Source organism: Lagenorhynchus albirostris, chromosome 9 (assembly GCF_949774975.1).
Source record: "Lagenorhynchus albirostris chromosome 9, mLagAlb1.1, whole genome shotgun sequence".
Classification (NCBI taxonomy): domain Eukaryota; kingdom Metazoa; phylum Chordata; class Mammalia; order Artiodactyla; family Delphinidae; genus Lagenorhynchus; species Lagenorhynchus albirostris.
In genome coordinates this window covers 24,742,763-24,762,282 of record NC_083103.1, presented here as the reverse complement: position 1 = coordinate 24,762,282, position 19,520 = coordinate 24,742,763, and the positions used below count along the sequence as shown (strand labels likewise).

Sequence of the window (19,520 nt, the reverse complement as noted above, 5' to 3'; positions counted from 1 at the left end):
GCAAGGTATCAAATTACAGAAGTGCTTCTGGTAGTTGCCTCTAGGAAGTGGGCTTCTTATTTTCTGGGATCTAGTCGACTGCCCCTGGATTGGTAATTGACCACATCTAGTGTGTAACTTAACCCAAACACACATGCATGGTGTCTAACTAAGAGGAAGCTTTAAAGGAAATTGCAGACATTACCACAGTGTCTGCAGATCATGTCCCCAGGCAATCTTGGAAGTACAAACGACCCATCTTCTGGAACACACTTCCCTATGTTAGTCAACATCACACCCCTGAGGGAGACTCCAGGTCCCCCGTTCGCAGTTGGTGAATTTGGCCTCTTGTCCTATTGGATGTTGCTTTGGTTCTAAAAATCTTTGTGGTCTGAGACAGCCTTGTCATGAGGTAAAGCGATAGTTAATTTCATGTGCCAGGTTTGTGATTTCCCTTCTGTGGGTCCACGTGGGCCCTATAATTCACACTTTTCCACATGACAGAAAGGAAGTTGCTGGGCTTCAGACAGTTGAAATGGGATTTGCCTCAGCTGAAGGGGAGGAAAGAATCACCCTACACTGCTGGTGTTATTTGTAAACCTAAGAAACCCAGAACATTCTAAGTGTCTAAAAGAGCCCAGTGAGATGCTGTTTCCTCTTTTTTTCTGAGTACTCAGTGTGCTTGGTCCCTTTCGTTGCCTGGAAAACCTGAGTGAAGTAAGTAGGGGTTTATTTCTGCAAATCCCCAATTTACCGAGGCTGTAGACCACCTTCCAACATCATCCTTGGAGAAATTTGGTAAGAAGAATTTGCTATTAAATTGAAATTGAGCGAAGTTATTAGATACTTGAATGTTCATTCACCTTGTACCTGGTTACACTAACGCTCTCCCTACCTCCTCTCCCACTGGGGACAGAAATAACACCCCCAAGTTTCCCAAATAAAATTCACCCTACACAGCTTACATCATCCTTCACCCAGAGAAGTCCTTCGTCTTGGCTCAGATCATTTGTAAAGATGAGCCACCTTCATGAATATGGAGATTTTAATGTCTAGAATCTAAAGATATTTCTCTAGTGGATGTATTTGAGAAATTGAGTCCAAAGAAGATATACATATGACCAGTAAGCATTTTTAAACATTTAACTCTTGTCATCAAAGTAATGCAAGTTTTAACTACCACAAGATGCCATTTTCAAGATGAGTAAAATGGTACTATCCAGTGTTGATGAGGTTGCAGTGAAGTGGGCACCCTCAAACACAGTAAATGGATATGACCTTGCTGGAGGGCAGGTGAGCAATTTAGACAAGAATCTTTTAGATGGTCACAACATTACTCCTATAAATTCATTTCGAGGAGATAGAGATGAACACAAAGATGAAAGGGTAAGAGCAGTGTTTCTCAGAGAGGGTCCAGAAAATGACTCTATAAGGTGCCCAGAGGCAAAGGGGCTTTCTGGCCAGGGCAGTTTGGGCAAGGCTGCATCCTGTAGAATGTTCTTGAAGATTCCAAAGGCATATTGGCATACCAAAGACTCTAAAAAAACCTGCAAGTAAAGAAATCTCCTTGACTTTCTTCAATATACTGGTTTCTACATTTAAATGCCAATAAGACCCTTGTTTATAATAATATCTACATTTCCCCAACATTTTATTATAAGCATTTTCAAACTCACAGAAAAGTTGAAAAAATTATGACGTAAGCACCCATTTACTCACCGTCTAGGTTCTACAATTAACAGTGTATTATGTTACTGTTTTATATTTGATAACATATCATTTCCATACCGTAGATCAGTTTGGACTGTTCTAGAACCTCATATAAGTGGAATCCTACAGTATATTCTCTCTTGTATAAGGCTTTTTTGACTCTGTAGTGTTTTTGAGATTCACCCATGTTGTTCTTTTATTCAGTAGTTTATTCCTTTTTATTGTTGAATAATATTCCCTTGTATGAAATATACTACCATTTGTTTATCCATGCTTCTGTTGATGGACGCCTGCGCTTTTCCCAATTTTTAGCTATTATAAACAAAGCTTCTATGAACCTCTTCTGCAGGTCTTTCCATGGCCATGTGCTTTCATTTCTCTTGGGTATGTAGGAGTGGAATTCCTGGGTCATAGAGTTGGTCTATGTGAGTTCTAGGAGAGACTGCCAGACCTTTTCCCAAAGTGTACAGTTTGACATTCCCACTCCCACTAACCAGATGTGGAGTTACCCCACCTCCTCATCAACACGGTGTTGTCAGCCCTTCTTATTTTAGCCACTCTGGTGGTTGATATTGATGACTTGTGTTCGTTTTTTTTTTTTTTTTTCGCGGTACACGGGCCTCTCGCTGTTGTGGCCTCTCCCGTTGCGGAGCACAGGCTCTGGACGCGCAGGCCCAGCGGCCATGGCTCACGGGCCCAGCCGCTCCGCGGCATGTGGGATCTTCCCGGACTGGGGCATGAACCCGCGCCCCCTGCATCGGCAGGCGGACTCTCAACCACTGCGCCACCAGGGAAGCCCGACTTGTGGTTTTAAATTGAATTTCCTCATTGAGCATTTAAAAAATATGCTTATTGGCCATTCAGATATCTTCCTTTGTGAAGTGTCTGGTCAGACTTTTTTAAAACCCATTTTTTATTGGGTTGTAGTAATATTTATTTTAATTATTATTTATAGCATACATACATAGGAGCATAAAAATATGTAGAGTTTAAAGAACACTAGTAAAAAAGAACCCACAACCCAAAGAGTAAGAACATTACTGTTACCTTATCCCAGAAGCCTTTTCTGTGTCTTTTCTGATTATACATACTCACTTCCTTCCCATCAGAGATGACTGTGCTTCTGAATTTTGTATTAAATCACACCTGTGTTTTCTGTATAGATTTTACCATCCTCATGGGTATCCTTAAGTAGTACATCATTCGGTTTTGCATTTTATATTCTGTAATTTGTTTCTTTTGCTCCATATCAGGCTTTTATATTCACCCATATTGATACAAAGAGCCACAGTTCATTTACATGACTCTATAATATTGCATCGTGCGACTGTACCATAACTCACGTATCCATCCTACTGTTAGTGAATTCTGAATTTTCAGATTTTTTTGCTATGATATGAACAATGCTGCTATAAATATTTTGGTAACATCTTTTAATATCCTGTGAAACTTGTAATCTGTAAGGTACACTTTGGTAAATACTATATTATGCCATAATGTTTGTCGATGGTTAATTACACTAGTAAAAAGTTGAAAACAACCTAAATGTTTAAAAAGGAAGGGTTAGTTAGGTTTAAGAGACATGCATACAGTAGAACATTATGTAGGTTTTAAATTTATGTTTTCTGTATTTATAATGATTATCAATTGTTAGTTACAATGCTGAAAAATGAGTAACAATTTAAGTGTTCAACAGTAAAGGATTGGCTAAGTTTATGAGGCATGCCTTGGAATGCCGTGTAGATGTTAACATTTATGCTTTTGTTATATTTAAGCCCATTATGGATGCACGTAAAAATGGCAATATATAATACTATATAGGGAGTATGATAAATAATTTTGTAAAATGATAACTAAAAGGCCTGTGTGGAAAAAACAAAGAATAGACAAAATGGTAATAGTAATTAGCTTGTGGTGGAAGGATTCCAGATTGTTTTTATTTTATTTCATTTCTCGATGCTTTTTTGTATTTTCAGATTTTTCTGTAGTGACGATGTATAACTTGTACAGTGAGAAAAAGCAACAAAGGTTATTTTAGAAAAAGAGCTTTGAGTCTCCAAGTACTGCTTTTATCAGAGTTCTTTTGAATTGCAGACATATAAGTTCATTTTTTTTTTCCTCTCTGGCAATTGCAGGAATTTGAAATTAGAAATCTTGTTTGAGAATAACCTAACATGCCCTGAATTAATGTGGAGGCCTAGTTTCAAATGAGGCCAGAGTTCTCTGGAGGCTGGAAGACATCACCATTTCTACGTTTCCTTCTCCAGCCTGAAACTGTTCTTTCCAGATGTTTATATTTTCAAAACCCTTTTCTCCTCCCTCCTCCAGCCATAGCAGGGTTTCTTGAGACGTTGGTGATAGGGAGGTGTGAGATGGGTGATGTCTAAAATATACGTCATGGGTCCACTTAGCCATGGAAGGCTTCGCAGTCGGGAGACAGCCTGCTGATTGCCCAGGTGATTGCAGAGTTAACGCAAGATGCCCTGTAAACATGGCCTGTCTTTTTCTGAAAGATGGTAAAGATGCAGCGGGTGCCAGGACCCAAGGACCCCGCGGAGCTGACTTACTACACCCTGTACAATGGGAAGCCTTTGCTGGGGACTGCAGCTGCCAAGATCCTGAGCACCATTGACTCCCAAAGGATGGCCTTGACCCTGCATCACGTTGTCCTTCTGCAAGCTGACCGTAAGGGGATAACCTTTCCATTCATTCATTTTTAAATTTTTAATAAATTTATTTATTTATTTTTGGCTGTGTTGGGTCTTCGTTCCTGCGTGCGGGCTTTCTCTAGTTGTGGCGAGTGGGGGCTACTCTTTATTGTGGTGCGCGGGCTTCTCATGGTGGTGGCTTCTCTTGTTGTGGAGCACGGGCTGTAGGCGCGCGGGCTTCAGTGGTTGTGGCACATGGGTTCAGTAGTTGTGGCTCGCAGGCTCTAGAGTTCAGGCTGTGTTGTGGCACGTGGGCTTAGTTGCTCTGCGGCATGTAGGATCTTCCCGGACCAGGGCTTGAACCTGTGTCCCCTGCACTGGCAGGCAGATTCTTAACCACTGCGCCACCAGGGAAGTGCCGTCATTCGTTATTTTTAATACCAGTAAATGTTTCCTGAATCACTTGGATGTTATTAGACCCAGAGCGAAACATACTTCTGTTCTAGAAGGTTCTCAAATCAACCAGTTGTTTCCTGTGTTGTTTGAAGCAATAGGTTTTGGGTCAGGGATATGTTTTGGCTACTAGGATGATGATAATACTGCTTTTCCCCAGGTCCTATCCTCTCTTCCTCCTCAGTATAATCTTGTGAACAGTTAGAAAAATCACCACAGCTGAGCTGGTATTTGTCTACTGGGGAATTAAAGGTAATTTCATTCAATAAGCTTTGTAGAGTCCTGCATCAACTGTGTGTTCAGTGCTGGAGGACATATAGAAGTGGGCAAGTCCCAGTCACTGCCTTTAAGGAGCAGAGAAGGCGTTAGTGCAGATATAAAGGCATAGAATGCAGGAATGCTTTGAGGAGACAATGTGATTGATACAGGGCTCAACCGAGGGACAGATTGCTCCGAAGGGGCATCCGGGAAGGATGAACAGAGAAAGGATATGAAACATAACAGCTGCCTCTTTGAGGACCCTCCCCTGGCAGCTACTCTACTTGTTGCTTTACATAGATTTTCTCAATTTCTCTGGGGCAACTTTATTCAGCTCCAAATTACAGATGAGGAAACCTAGGCTCAGAAAAGTTAACTAACTTGCGCAACATCACAGAACTAGGACTCGAGTTGCCAAGATATGAATCTGGATCTGTTTGACTTCAAAAGTGTGTTCTTAACTGTATTGCATGCTACAGTTTCAGCAGAGGGAGAGGAGGATGTACTGTCCAGAAAGAGGGAGCAGCAGAAGCAATAGAAGGGAGGTGAAAAGTACCAAGGGTGCTTGAAGAAAAGGAGTGCCAGTTGCCTGGAGTGCAGAAGCATGAGGAGGAGGTGATGGGATTAGAAACGAGCATTGCTTAGGAGACTCAGGCGTTGGATGGCAGGGGAAGGAGATTGTACATGATGTGATTGGCTGTGGGGAGCTGTTGGACATTTCTGAGCAGGGCAGTAGTATCACTGGAAGTACCCATTATCTAGGGAGGTTAATCTGTCGGCAGTGTCCAGGATGAGAGGGGGCAGGACTAATGAGGCTCTCTGGTGGCCCAGGCATTGGGGCCCCAGAAGAGGGCTGTGAAGGCAGCAAGGGGAGAGGGGGTTGATGAAGGTGACAGATTGTGTGGTAGAAATGTTAGATTCGACAGCACACCGAGCGTACAGGGCCTGGAAGGTCATCTCCCATTGATCTCCTAGTTGGTGTCCGTGTTCCTTAGGAACCTGACGCCTGGCTCAGGGTTTTCCTCTCCTCCTCGTCTCCTGCCTTCGTCCGGGGTAGGTGTGGCTTCCACAGGGATGGTGCAGCCCACATGTGGTTACGGCCCTCACTTCTGCTCGGCCAGCACATCCTCACAGACACACCTTTGCCTGGAAATGATGGTCTCCCTCTACAATCTTGTCTTTGAAATGACTTTTTAACCAAGATTCTCTTCCTTTGCACCTCTCTCCTTCCCTCCCTGTGAGCTCTGTCCCATGTCTGGTCAGGTCAGCTACTAACTTCATCAGTTTTACTGCATCTTTTTTTTTTTTTTATTTTTTTGCGGTACGCGGGCCTCTCACTGTTGCGGCCTCTCCCGTTGCGGAACACAGGCTCCGGACGCGCAGCCTCAGTGGCCATGGCTTACGGGCCCAGCCGCTCCGCGGCATGTGGGATCTTCCCGGACCGGGGCACAAACGCTGCATCAGCAGGCGGACTCCCAACCACTGTGCCACCAGGGAAGCACTTACTGCATCTTCTTTATGTGGGTTCCCCAGGGCTCCATTCTCGGCTCTTTCTCCGTCTCTCCAGGTAGAGAATGAACTGTAGAGGACTGGAGTGAAAACCACCGTAGGTGCCCAGGTGAGAGGGGAAGGTGTCTGAGGTAGAGACTCAGAGAAGTGGTTGGATGCGGGATATTTTTGGAGACAGAGCTGTTGGGGCAAGGTAATGGATTGTGTGCGTGGCAGGAGGAGGTGAGGGCTGGAGGACTCAAGGGTGACTCCCAGGTGTTTGCTTGAGCCCTGGTTGTGGTGTCATTTGTTGAGATGCAGAGAGGAGAGGAGGAGGTTTAGTGGGGCTGCAGTGGCGGTGGGGGAGATGGAGTTGAGAGTTTGCTTTTGGACATGTGAGCTTCCACATTCAGGGAGAGCTCAGGAGATAGGAACTCGGCAGTCATCCACACAGGTGACATTTAGAGCTAAGGGAGTAGGTAAGATTAACCAGATTTGCCTTGATTTAGAACTAAAGAGAAGAGGGTAAAAATTCAGGCCCAGGGCATCCTCATGAGGGAAGAACTGGAGCCAGCAAAGGACCCTGGGAAGGAGCATCTGGGGAAATGGAGGAGGTGGTGTCTAGAAATAAGTGAAGAAAGTCAATGTCCTGGGAGGGAGGGAGCTGCTGCGTCATCTTCTGTTCTGGAAGGATGGAGATGAAGTGAATTTGGTAAACTGGAGTTCGGTGGTGACCTTGGCAGGAGGGGTTTCCAGGAAGAGGTGGTGGAGACAGCTTGGCTGGAGTGGACCCAGGAGAGGGTGGAGGTGGGGAAGCAGTGACAGCAAAGGGAGAAGATTAATGGGACAGTTGCTGGAGGGGCGTATGGGAGATATTGGGGTATGTTTGAATATTATGGGTGACTAATAGCAAGGGAGAAATTGACGATGCAGAAGAGAGACGAACACTGCAGGGGTGAAGTCCATATGTGCTCGAGGGGGTGGCACAGGTGGAGGATTCAGACTCAGCGAGGAGCAGGGACGGCTCAATCTTTTGCACCAGGAAGGAAGGCAGAGTACAGGGGTGTGGGTGTCGGTCAGGGGGTGCATTTGGTAATGGAAGCCTGAGGATGTTCTGCGGTTGTTTCTGCTCTCCTGGGGCATAATGAAGTTGGCAGCTCAGGTTGAGATTGTGTGGGGGGCATTTGAGCAAGGGTGCAGTAGTACACACTGAGCATCAGCAAACTGATGAGAGAAAAACCGTAAGATTGGCAAGGCTCCCCTCCTCCTGGGTCCTCATTGCTATGTTCAGACCATTTCTTTTATTCTTTCAAAATTCTAGATGCTTTGAACTGCCCCTTCCTCACTGTAGTCACCTCTAGAGCCCAAGCTGGCCCCCATCATCCTGGTTCATTGTCTCTTCCTCTGCATCGCTTCTCCTGTCCCAACCCATCCTCTACTTTGAGGTCAGTTCCTTGACCTCCTCACATCTACTCCAGGCCTTGTGGTACTTGGGAAGGGGCAGAAATGGGAGAGCAAGAGGTGAATGGAGTGTCAGGAGGAGAGGTAAGGGGACTTTGCTGATGGAAATGGGTGGGAACAGTGGAAGGTCTGAGAGCGTGGGCAGGAGAGAGCAATCAATCAAATTAGAAGGTGCATGGAGCCTTGTGGAAATGAGAGTCGAGGGGTCATCTAGGAGTGACCTTAGAGGTTTGACTCTGGCTCAGAGAGCCAGGATTCAAACTCTGTTCCGCCTGGCTCCGGAGATGCTAGCCCTCAACCTTACTTCTTTGTTTCCTTGAAATCCACCTGGCTCTCTCGGTTCCCTTCTAGAGTAACTCACAAACTGTTTCCTCTTCTCCATTTCATCATTATCTCCTCTTGGACTTTGCAGGTGCTTCCCAAATGACTCAGCCTCAGCCTCTTTGCCACTAATGTACCATCCACACTGTAATTAGAGTCATTATAATAAACACAGGTTCTGGTCTTACATCTACTCCATTTAAAAAATATTTGGTGGCTCTCTGCTGTTCATAGAATAAAATCCAATCTTCTTAAAGTGGGTCTTTGAAGCCTTTCACAACAGGTGCTCAGCAAATGTTCAGGGCCCTTGACAACCTGGTCTCCAGGCTTCTTACCCAGCCGTACGGCTACTCTTCTCTCCTTCAGACCTAATGCTTCAGCCACGGGGGAGGATTCATTCTTCACATTCCCTGTGCCTCTGAAGCCTTCCCTGACCCCTGAAGCATGACCCCTCCCCGAAGTTTCCCTAGTTCCAGGGGCCTCCATTGCCCTTATCACACTGGGCAAATGAGTTGTTTTCTCACTTTTCTCCTTCATGAGCTCTTTAAAAGCAGGTACCACATCTCATTCCGTTTTGAATATCCAGCCCCAGCTACTGCCTGGCTCGATCCTTGTGAAGGCAAAGAACCCACTTTTGCTAAATGCCTCTGCCAGGCCCTGAGTGAGGCACGTGGTTGGAAGACACCATAGCAGAGCAGTTGAGAGCAGAGCCTTTGTAATAAGACCGAAGACAAATGAATGACCCTCTGACCTACATTTTCCTCATACGTAAAATGGTGATATCAAAAACACTGACCTGGTAGAGCTACTGGGGGGATTAAATAAGATAATTATTGCATGTAGAGGGTTTAGTACCATTTACTACGTGTCTATTAGGCATGTAGTAAATGGTAGCCGAGTGTCTCATTTATCCATAAGGTAGAAGGACTCGGGGAGAGGCAATGAAGAGGGAAGGGAGATTTGAAGGTTAAGAGCCTGTATAGTTCAGAGAATAGGGTGCTTTTAATGAAATTAGAGAGGGGGTTAGAGTGGAGAAGCACTTTTAGGAGGGAGAAGGTGATTTACTCAGTTTGGACCATGTGGAGTTTAAATGATGCGCTATTAAGGGGTACCATGGGGGTGTTGAGGGCTGAGGTTAGGAAAGTTGTTGGAAATCCAAGCCTGGATCCCAGGAGAGAGGCCTAAGTTAACACTATGGATTTTGAGAATGTTGTAGATACAGGGTAGAATTTAAATGCTGGAGAAAATTCGAGTCCTGGAGGGAGTATGGCTAGATGACAGACCCTGGGAAATGCCTCCATCCCAGGATCAGATGAGGAGGACACTAAGGCCAGTGAAGAAGAGGAGAAACAGAGAGGTTTTAAATCTCATTTTCTCCTAATAGCTTTGAAATCAGCCTGAGATGTGAATCTGAGGTCAGCACTTTGAATAGAGAGTCATGGTGTTGAACAGACACCTTGTCCCTCTGAAGGTAGGGTGTAGCGTTCTGTGTGTTCCAGTGTCTTCTAAGTCGCTAGGTCTAGGGCCGATGTGCAGTGCCCTACAGCGGAATATATGATGCCCACTCTACCCATGTCATCTCTGGGTAATGGGGCAGCAATGACTTCTATAAAAGCAACTGCATTCCCGATGGAGGTTTTCATCCACTCCCTTTGCAGGATCTGGAATGAGAGGCCCCTCAGAGAGGTTATCCAGCTGATGGAGTAGGGAAAATTCTCCCCATGCAGAAGCAGTCCAGGGTGGGAATTGGTTTACCTTACACGGCCATCAGAAATTTATCTCAAAAAAAATATCACTTAAAGAAAGCCATAGACTGACCCTTTGGTTAAGGGAACTCTCATTCATTCCTTCAACAAATATTTTTTGAGCACCTGTTATGTGTCTGGCACTGTTCTAGGCACTGGAGATACAGCCGTGAGTAAAGCAGGCAAAACCTCTGCCCTCATGGACCTTACATTCCTGAGCGGGCAGGTTAAACAGACAAAATAACTGAATAATATGTTAGATGCTAATAAGTGCCATGGAGAAAAATTAAGCACAGAAGGGGCTAGGGGATGCCGAGGAGATAATGGCTGTGATTTTAAATTGTTGGGGTGTCGAGAAGAGGATATTGAGGAAGTAACCTTTGAGTGACCACCTGAGGATACCTGGGACAAGAATCCAGGCAGAGGGGGGAGGGTTTGAGAGCCAGCGAGGAGGTCCCGATGGAGGAGAGCAGCAGCGATGAGGTCAGAGGTGCAGACTAGGGGCCACGATCGGTGGAGCCCCATGGGCTGCACCCAAGTGGGGTGAGAGCCACGGGAGTGTATGGGCAGGGGAGGATGGGCCTGGGCTCTCACCAGCTGCTGGACCCTCCCCTGCGTCCACTCACAGCAGTCATGAACTCTGATGTCTTGACAGCCACAGAAACGAGCTGGGAGCTTCTTTGAATGGATTCCTTCTCCTTTCAACATTTGCTCCACGTGAGAATAATTATTCTGAGTTTAGGTTATGTGGACTCTTTGACTTCATTCCCTCTGACAGATACTTTGTGTGTGTGTGTGTGTGTGTGTGTGTGCATGCACACGCACACATGCACAAACTTCCATTCATGTGTGATAACTCAGAACTGACTTAAATTGTATATTTCGGAGAAATGAATTTTTTGGTAAAAAAAAAAAATCTAACCTCCCCGGGGCTCAGTTTCTTCATCTGAAAAATGGGTATGAGAATCTTGACAAAGAGTGGATCCCAATGCCTAATACACGGTAGAAGCTCAAGAATGTGTTGTCTCATTTTCCTATCCTTCCTCTGACACTCTCGTAAGTTAAATAACCATTTGTTCCTTTTCACCTCTGTACATGACTTTGTAGTTTTAGATCATCATGCCAATGAATATACTGGGTTTGGATGACTTCAGCTGACCTAACTTTACTATCGCTTTGACTGTTCAATGAATTTATTAATGTACATAGCACAAATTTGTTCTCTCCCCATTTAAATAGAGGTGAAAGGATTTTCCATACTGCATCAAGAAGGCACACCTCCATCATATAGCTGATGGATAAATAAATAAATAAAATAAATAAATAAAGCTGAGTAAAAGCAGAACACATGTACGTATTTCATTCTTGCTAATGAAAAAACTTATATACATATATAAATATATTTAGGATATCATGTTCTGATCCACTATACATTTTTCTCCATCAGGATAGAACAGCATAGCCGAAAAGAGGCATACTGATATTTTTCACAGAAGCACAGAGCTTTAAAAAATGTTAATGGCCTAAAACTCACATATAAATACTGAATTACTAAAAGCAGCAGCAATTACATGTTTAATGTCAACAGGAGCACATTATCTAATGAGCTGTTTGCAGAAGTTAATAATGTGATTAATCACTGACTGACAAAAACTGTGGAAAAGAAGTTCTTTTGTACTGATAGTACTCCCAAGGCAGTTGCTGCCTGACGAGAGGTAGATCTTGGCTAATGAGGGGCCAGTTCAAGTCAGAGGCTGGTGGAAGTCAGAGAAAGATCAGCTGGCTCCTCAGGCAGGCCCTCACCATGTGGCACGTACTGGTGGGGCCTTTGTATTCCAGAGTCCAGTCCTCAGCTTTGTGGGTCTAGTAGCCCCCAGAATTAAGCAGGATCAGGAGGACCAAGTTACGCTAACCAGACTTATAAGAGATTGATATATAAACCAGATTGAAAGTATTTAGCTTAAAATATGGATTAGAACTACCAAGGAGAGGGGATTTCTTTAACTGGCTGTTACTCTATCCTTTGTGGAAATCTGTATGGGGAGCCAAATTGCAAAAGGAATAATGGTAGTTCAGTTACACATTCATTCAACTTTTAATTGAGCACCTACTATGTGCAAGGCACTGTTCTAGGCCCTGGGGAATGCAGCAAACAAGGGACAAAAAACCTCCCTGCTCTCTTAGGGTGCACATTCTAATGGAGAGGCAGGGGGTGACAGATGGTGAGCAAATATATATGTATCATGGCAGATGGTGATACGTACTTTAGAGCCTCACCACTCCAAGTGTGGCCTGGGGGCCTGCTGCATGGGTACCCCCGGGGAGCTTATTAGGCATGTTACCGAGTCCAAACTTGTACTGCTTACCACACGACAGGCTGATAAATTGAGAGACGAGTTGTTGGGGCCAGGAATAGTGACTTTATTTGGAAAGCCAGTAGACTGAGAAGATGGTGGACTTGTGTCCCAAAGAACGTATTACAGGGGGACCCATCCCAACCCACAGAATCAGAATCCACATTTGAGCAAGATTCCCAGGTGATGGGCATGCACATTAAAGTTTGAGAAGCACTGATTTAGAGAAAAATTAAGTAGGAAGAGGGGGATGGAGAGTGCTAAGGGCAGGGATTGTTATTGATATTTTATAGAGAGTACAGGGAAGGCCTCACAGATATGGTAACACTTGTTCAGAGCCCTGATGGAGGGAGGGAGGGAGCCACGTGGATATGTAGGTGAAGAGCATTCTAGGTAGTAGAAGAATAAGCTGGTGCAAAGGCCCTGAGGCAGGAGCATGTCCTGCATGTTTGAGGAACAGTAGGAGGGAGGTAGGCTGGAGCAGAGTGAGTTGAAGGAAGAGTTGTAAGGGCAGAGAAGTAACTAGATGGTTGGTTGGGCAGATCACTTAAGGTCTTATAGAAATTATAAGGACCCTGGCTCTTACTCTTAGTGGGGTTGGAGCCTCTGGAGGGTTTGAGCAGAAGAATGTTGTGATCTGAATTTTTAAAGGATCACTCCAGCTTCTGTCTTGCAAATAGACTATAGGGGACAAGGGAGGAGCTCATTGCAGTAATTCAGGTGAGAGATGTTGGTAGCTTGGACTATAGCAATAGAAAGAAGTCATATATTTTGAAGATGGAGATGACAAGGTTTGTTGCTCAGTAGGATATTGAGTGAGAGTAAAAGAGACAGGTCAACATTGATGGCAAAGTTATTGGTCTGAGCATCTGGAAGGAAGGAGTTGCCATTTGTTGGAGTGGAAAATATCACAAGAACAGGTTTGGTTGGGGGTGGGGGGATTGGGAGTTGGGCTCTGGATATATTAGAGACATTTCTTAAGTATCCAACTGGAGATTTGAGTTGATGGGTGGATACAGGAATCTGGAGTTCAGAGTAGTGGTCCTGGTTAGAGAGATAAATGAGCAGCAACAGCACAGATGGTTTTTAAGCCTTGAGTCCATGAGATCATCTAGGGAGTGGGAGAGAAGAGAGCTTGTGTGGTATTAACAGTATCACCAAGCTCAAACAGCCAGCTGCAGCCATCTTGCCCACCAGATAGACCTGCCATCCGGCCAGGTTACCCATGTCTGCTGGTCGGGGTACCCTCCCCTGGCATGGATAAATCTTTGGTTCTCTTTTTCTAGATTTTCTGCAGACCCCACTCCCTTCCAATAACTCTTTATTCCTATAAACAATTATTTTGGTTACTGTTTTCTTTACTCCAGTCCTTTTGATTGGACTGAGGTGTTTCCAAAGCTTCCCCACCTGGGATCGTGGGGGGAGGACTCATTCATCTCATATCAAAGGCTTTTTCTTTTTTTTCACATTTTCCGAACCCAGCTTACTAAAAAGTTGAAAGAATTGTACAGTGAACACCCATGTTGCTACCACCTCGATTCCACAATTAGCGTTTTACTCTATTTTAATAATCACATCTCTGTTCATCTATTTTTCCATTCATCTGTTAATCCATCATATTTTTTGATGTATTTCAAAGTAAGTTGCAAACATCAGTAGACTTCAACCCAAAACACTTCAGTATGCATATCATTGCCTAGAGTTCAATATTCATTTGTGATGTTTTAGATAAAATCAACATACAGTGAAATGAACAGCTCTTAACTATATCATTTGATGTTTTGACAAGTGTATACACCTGTGTGACCCAAACCCCTATCATCATGTAGAGCATGACCACAAACCTGTTGCCCTTTGCAAGTTAATTAATGCCAGCCCCACCCTCCTTGAGGCACCTACTGTTCTAATAACACATTCTTCCTACGACAGTCACTTTCGTTACTCTATTTCACTCTGGCTCTGAGAATAGCTGGATCGTTTTGATTAGACAAGGCATTTCCATGCCTCCCCAGCCAGCCATCAGGGGGCGGGGCAGATCCGTCCACTCAGGTATGTTTTATTCATTGCTCACTCAGCGGGTGACTTAACTACAATATTTAGAGTCATCTCTCCGTGGCCTTTGCCGCCTGACTGCCCCACTGTACTAATCCTCAGATTGCTTCTCTCTTCTCTTTTGACTCACGGACATTACCAGTGGGGAAACTTGATACCAATCCATCTTCCTCTTCCTCCTCTTCATCATAGTGGAGGCTCACATTTCTTGAGCACCTACTAGGGGCCACACCAAAGCACCACATGTACCTTGCCTCTCTGATGCCTTGCAACGTGGTAGCCCCATTTTACAGATGAGGACACTGAGGCTCAGAGACTTTGAGTAGCTTGCCAAGGCAAGAGCCTTTCTGAGCCCAGACCCTCTCAACCATCTCACGACCTGGGACTGGAGGGCATTTATCTCCTGCTTGCTTTCCCCTTCCCCGAGCTCCTTGTCATGTGCTTCCCCTACTCTTCCCTGCAGCCGTGGTGAAGAACCCGCCCAACAACCTGTGGATCATCGCCGCGGTGCTGGCGCCCATTGCCGTGGTCACGGTCATCATTATCATCATCACTGCCGTGCTCTGCCGGAAGAACAAGAACGACTTCAAGCCAGACACCATGATGAACCTGCCCCAGAGAGCAAAGGTACGAGACGGACGCTGTGAGGAGAGGGGCAGGAGCCCTGGCCCCTTGGGGCTCCACCTGCCTTTTCTGTCATGGCTCTTGAGGTCTTTGCAAGTACCTTCAGAAGCATCCTCATGAGTCCTCATGTTGAAGGAGACCCTTTATTTACTTATTTGAATGTTTTAAAAATTGTGGTAAAATATACATAGCATAAAATTTACCATCTTAGTCACTTACAAGTGTACAGTTCAGTATTCTTTAGAATATTTGCATTCTTGTGCCACCTTTATTTTTATAATGAGGACACGATAGCTAATGCTCATCTAACGCTCACTCTTTGCCTTAAATGCTTCTCAGGGCTTTGCATATACCAGCAACCCCTAATCTTGCCAGCAACCCTTTGAGGAAGAACATTATTTTACAGATGAGGAAACAGAGGCACAGAAAATGAGTTGCTAGCTAGACCTGAAAGGGGCCTCAGAGGTCATCTGATCGGACACCTTCCCTTTTACAGAGAAGTGACTTCTTCACAATGGCACAGTTAGTAAGTAGCAGAACTGATAGTAGAACCAGGTCTCTTGGCTCCTAACTCAGGGCCCTTTGGGGCACATCAGACCCTCAAAATTTTCCTTCTTCCGCTGGCCGGAGTGGCTGATCTTCAAAGGCTGCATGACGGGCGAGCTACAGATGCTTGGCCGGGCAGCCATCAACCCCCAGTTCAGTGGCTCCCCTGAGGGCCGGCCGGGAGCCCCGGCCGCTTTCCACAGCCTCCATAGGGCCGTACCACCCATCTCCAGTGACTGGAAGGGGAATGAACTGAGGAAATTCCAAAGGCTAATTCTCCAGTCATGTAGTTCCCTTCACAATAGTCCCCGAAGGGACTATAATAACCTGTAATACCCAGTGTTTAAATAAGGCCTTACAATATCCTGGGCTATCCTAGGTCTGTCACCTTGTTTGCGCATCACAGTAGCCCTGTGAGGTAGGTTATAGTCAGGGCAGCATTTATGATTTTCATTTTACTGCAGAGAAACCCAAAGGAAAGAGAGACTGTGGGACTTACTCCACAGCAGTGGGGGAGGTACTCAGGCCCATATCTGAGTCTTTGGGCTGTGTCTACTTTATACCCCTTCCTGAGCTCTGAGATTTGGTGGGTAGAAGCCTCTTCCAGCCCTGAACATCTGAGCTTTGTCTACCTGTGCAGGAATGAAACAGCGAATGGAATTTCACATCCACTGGGACGCATGACGTAGTGATCGTCCTTGCTGGGAGTCAGGCATGTCTAGTTCTTCCTGGATGATCATACCTTGCTTCAGCAAAAGAAATCAAATGAATTTGATTGTTTGTTAAACCGAGTCACCTGTTGAGAAGCTGCGGCTTGCTGAGACACTGTCTAGTGAGGAGCCCAACCCCAAAGAATGTCGTTCCGTGTCTGTTGACATAAAGCCACCCGCTGCGCGGACGCAGCACGATGTTGGTAATTACCCAAGCAGTGAAAAATGAAACTATTCCAAGAAGGGGTATTTCATTTCCATCTTAGCTTGGTTATAATCTGAGCCTTGCAGACATAACAGTAATTACCAGAATCTAATTGCAGCTGAGTCCAGGAATGCAAAACATGCCATACTGAGGTTGTAAATGCCATCTTTGTGTGCTAGATGAAGCCAAAATTTTACTAATTTGCCGAGATGAGTTGGGCAGCACATGATTTCAGCATATCTTCTGGCTGGAAAGCTGTCTGAGGCTGGAACAGATTCATGTGTGTGGGTTTTCATAGCCCCGTTTATGTCCCTTCCCGGTGCATTGTGCTTCAACGGATACCCGGCTGCTGTGGAAAATCAAGCAAATTTATGTTCCATGAGATGATTGAGTTCACTTGTGTGGGGTGATGGCGGTTGTTTTCTCCCTCAATGAGACTGGGCTACGCACTTGATTTCCAAAGCCCTTTTATCACGGGAAACCAGCGGAGTGGAACTGCCTCTTTCTTACCGCAGTCCTGCCCGTTGCAACCCAGGGGCACTGCAGTGTTTGCAAGAGGAGAGAGCCGCCTGCATCACTTCTCAGAACCGTTGTGTGTGAGCAGAATTCATTTAACGCCAAGGGACCAGGCGGGATGAAAAAGTTAGCTTTCGCCACCAATCCAGAGACCTGGAGGGTGGTCTCCTAGTCTCCAGGGACACCACTGTGCCTGTAAGGATGCGGGCTGCAGTACCAGAGGACATGGCTGGGGAACCTTGCTGAGCCTCACTAATAGACTTAACATCCTAAGAGGAGGTGAGTGTGGCTGTCCCGGGAGCCAAGACCCAGCCACGCACGCCCACACCCTTCTGCAGAGACAAGGTACCACAGATGTAACCCTATTACCATTGCTGTCATCCGGGCTTCGGCAGGTAGAAGGTTGAGAAAATGATCAGCACAGGAGGAGGGCCAGGCGTCATGCCTTTGTCGCCTCCTTTCTTCCTAGTTCACTTTTCCCTCCTCTTTGTCATTGGATTCATAGCCTTTCCCCAGGTTTTCCCTTCAACTGAAGAGAACATGATCCCCTGGAACAGGCCACCTTAAGAGAAAGTTGTTAGGGCCATATCCAGGTGCAGAGTGAGCTTGGAGGGCCTGCACTGGTTGGCATGACCTTCTGCTTGGGATGGGTCTGCTTTAGTCACCCCCTAAAGATGCCCAGCTGTCTCCTATTTCTCACATATTATCTATATGACCATACTTAACCTCTTTGTGCCTCAATTTTCCCATCTGTGAAATGGGGGTGATAACAGTATTCACTTACAGGTTGTTGTGAGGATTGAGTTATGTGCATTACTTTGAGTGTACCTGGTACAGAATAAATATTATATATAAGTTGATGTTTATTATTACACATGCTTTCTTCTTAAAAGATCGGGGTAACATGTTTACCTTTGAAATTGTTGGAGATTATTTTGATTTGATAATTTTACAAAACTCATTAAAGCAACTGTAAATGTTTCATGATGTTGTATTAACGGTGTTAGGGGTCACTAGTGTGTGTCCCGTGGGCAGTTAGTTAATCTCAGGTGATTTTCAAGTTGGAGGTTGAAAGACCACTATCCTGTCAGTCAGAAGAGTAAGGTACTAGTCTTGAGTCTTTCACCACTTAGCTGTGTGATCTTGGCCAAGTCACCGAACCTCTCTGAGCTTTTGTTTTCTTACCTATAAAGTGAAGACTGTGCTGTTTGCCCTGCTTTCCCCATGTGGTTGTTGTGAGAATGAAATGAGGTGTCAGTGTTTTGCAGGCTGTAAGTACTGAACATGCACAGGGATTGTTCTTATTAACCTAATAACAAGGGCCGCCTTTTAAGCTTGTTATTCCTTAATGTCTCCCTGCTCACCCACCGTCAACCCAGTCTCCTGAAGTATCTAGCGGGTAACTTCAGCCCAGTGTGAAGGGTGAGAGGCCAAGTTCAGAGAGAGTGAGGATGAGGGGGGCAAGCCAGAGCTAGCTCGTCTTCCTCACTAGGTTCTTAGGTCATCTTAGCCGCCAGTGCAGACTCCCAGTACCTCACACACAGGCCAGGAGGCTCAACACAGGAGCCAAGTCAAGTGTGGTAGAAGATGCCCAACCAAGATGGCAGGCTGCAGAAGGAGAGGAGAGGCCGTGGGAAGAACCATCAAGCAGTGGTTGGGTGTTCTGGCTCTGGGCCATATAGTACTGGGTTCAAATCCCGGCTCTACCATAGACCAGCTGTGTGAGCCTGGGGAAGTTGCTGAACCTTTCAACCTCAGTTTCTTCATCTTTAAAATGGGGAACCATAACAATACCTACCTCCTTGAACTACAGTGAGGATGAAATGACATAATTTATGCAACGTATTCGATACTGTACCAGTAATATCAAGTGACGCTGAAACTGTGAGCTCCTTGAGAGTAGGGGGCCAGTTATTATTCACCTTTATGTTTCCAGCACCAAGCGCAGTCCCTGACACAAGCCAGTGCTCAATAACTACAGTTGGAACAAAACTGAATAGGATAATGGGAGGATGGGGGTATGGCATAAAAGGGACCAACAGGAGGTGAGGCTGGGCACATGGGTTCAGACAGAATGTGAAGGGTCTTGGGTGCCTTGCCAAAGGGTTTGGGTGCCAGGAGTGTTTTTCATGAGGTAGTGATGATGACCTGACATGGTTCTAAGGGAGGTAACTTTGGAGACTTTTCAAGGGTGGGCCTGGAAAGGAGCAGAATGGAAGTAACAAGACCAGGGCAGGTTCCATACAACAGTGGACCTGGAGAGAACAGGTCAGCTTCCAGAAACATTTCAGTTGAATTCAATTGGTGATCAATTGTTTGTAGGAGAAGCAGGTGAGTCAGTATTCTGGGAACATCAGCACATCCTCTGAAGGCTCCTTTGTATTTCATGTACCACCAAGGGAGGGGAGGGAAATGAACAAACACTATTTCAGAAGCACATTCCCAGATCT

The 19,520-nt window shown here is 45.4% G+C and overlaps 1 protein-coding gene across 1 annotated transcript in view; it reads left to right on the top strand.

The window, feature by feature from the left end:
- The window catches only part of KIAA1549L (KIAA1549 like), a 132,482-nt gene that overhangs the window by 28,257 nt on the left and 84,705 nt on the right, over positions 1-19,520 (top strand). The window contains exons 9-10 of the mRNA XM_060160828.1: positions 4,203-4,374; positions 14,933-15,096. Of these exons, the coding sequence (XP_060016811.1) occupies positions 4,203-4,374; positions 14,933-15,096 (336 nt within the window). The remainder of the gene's footprint in view (positions 1-4,202; positions 4,375-14,932; positions 15,097-19,520) is intronic.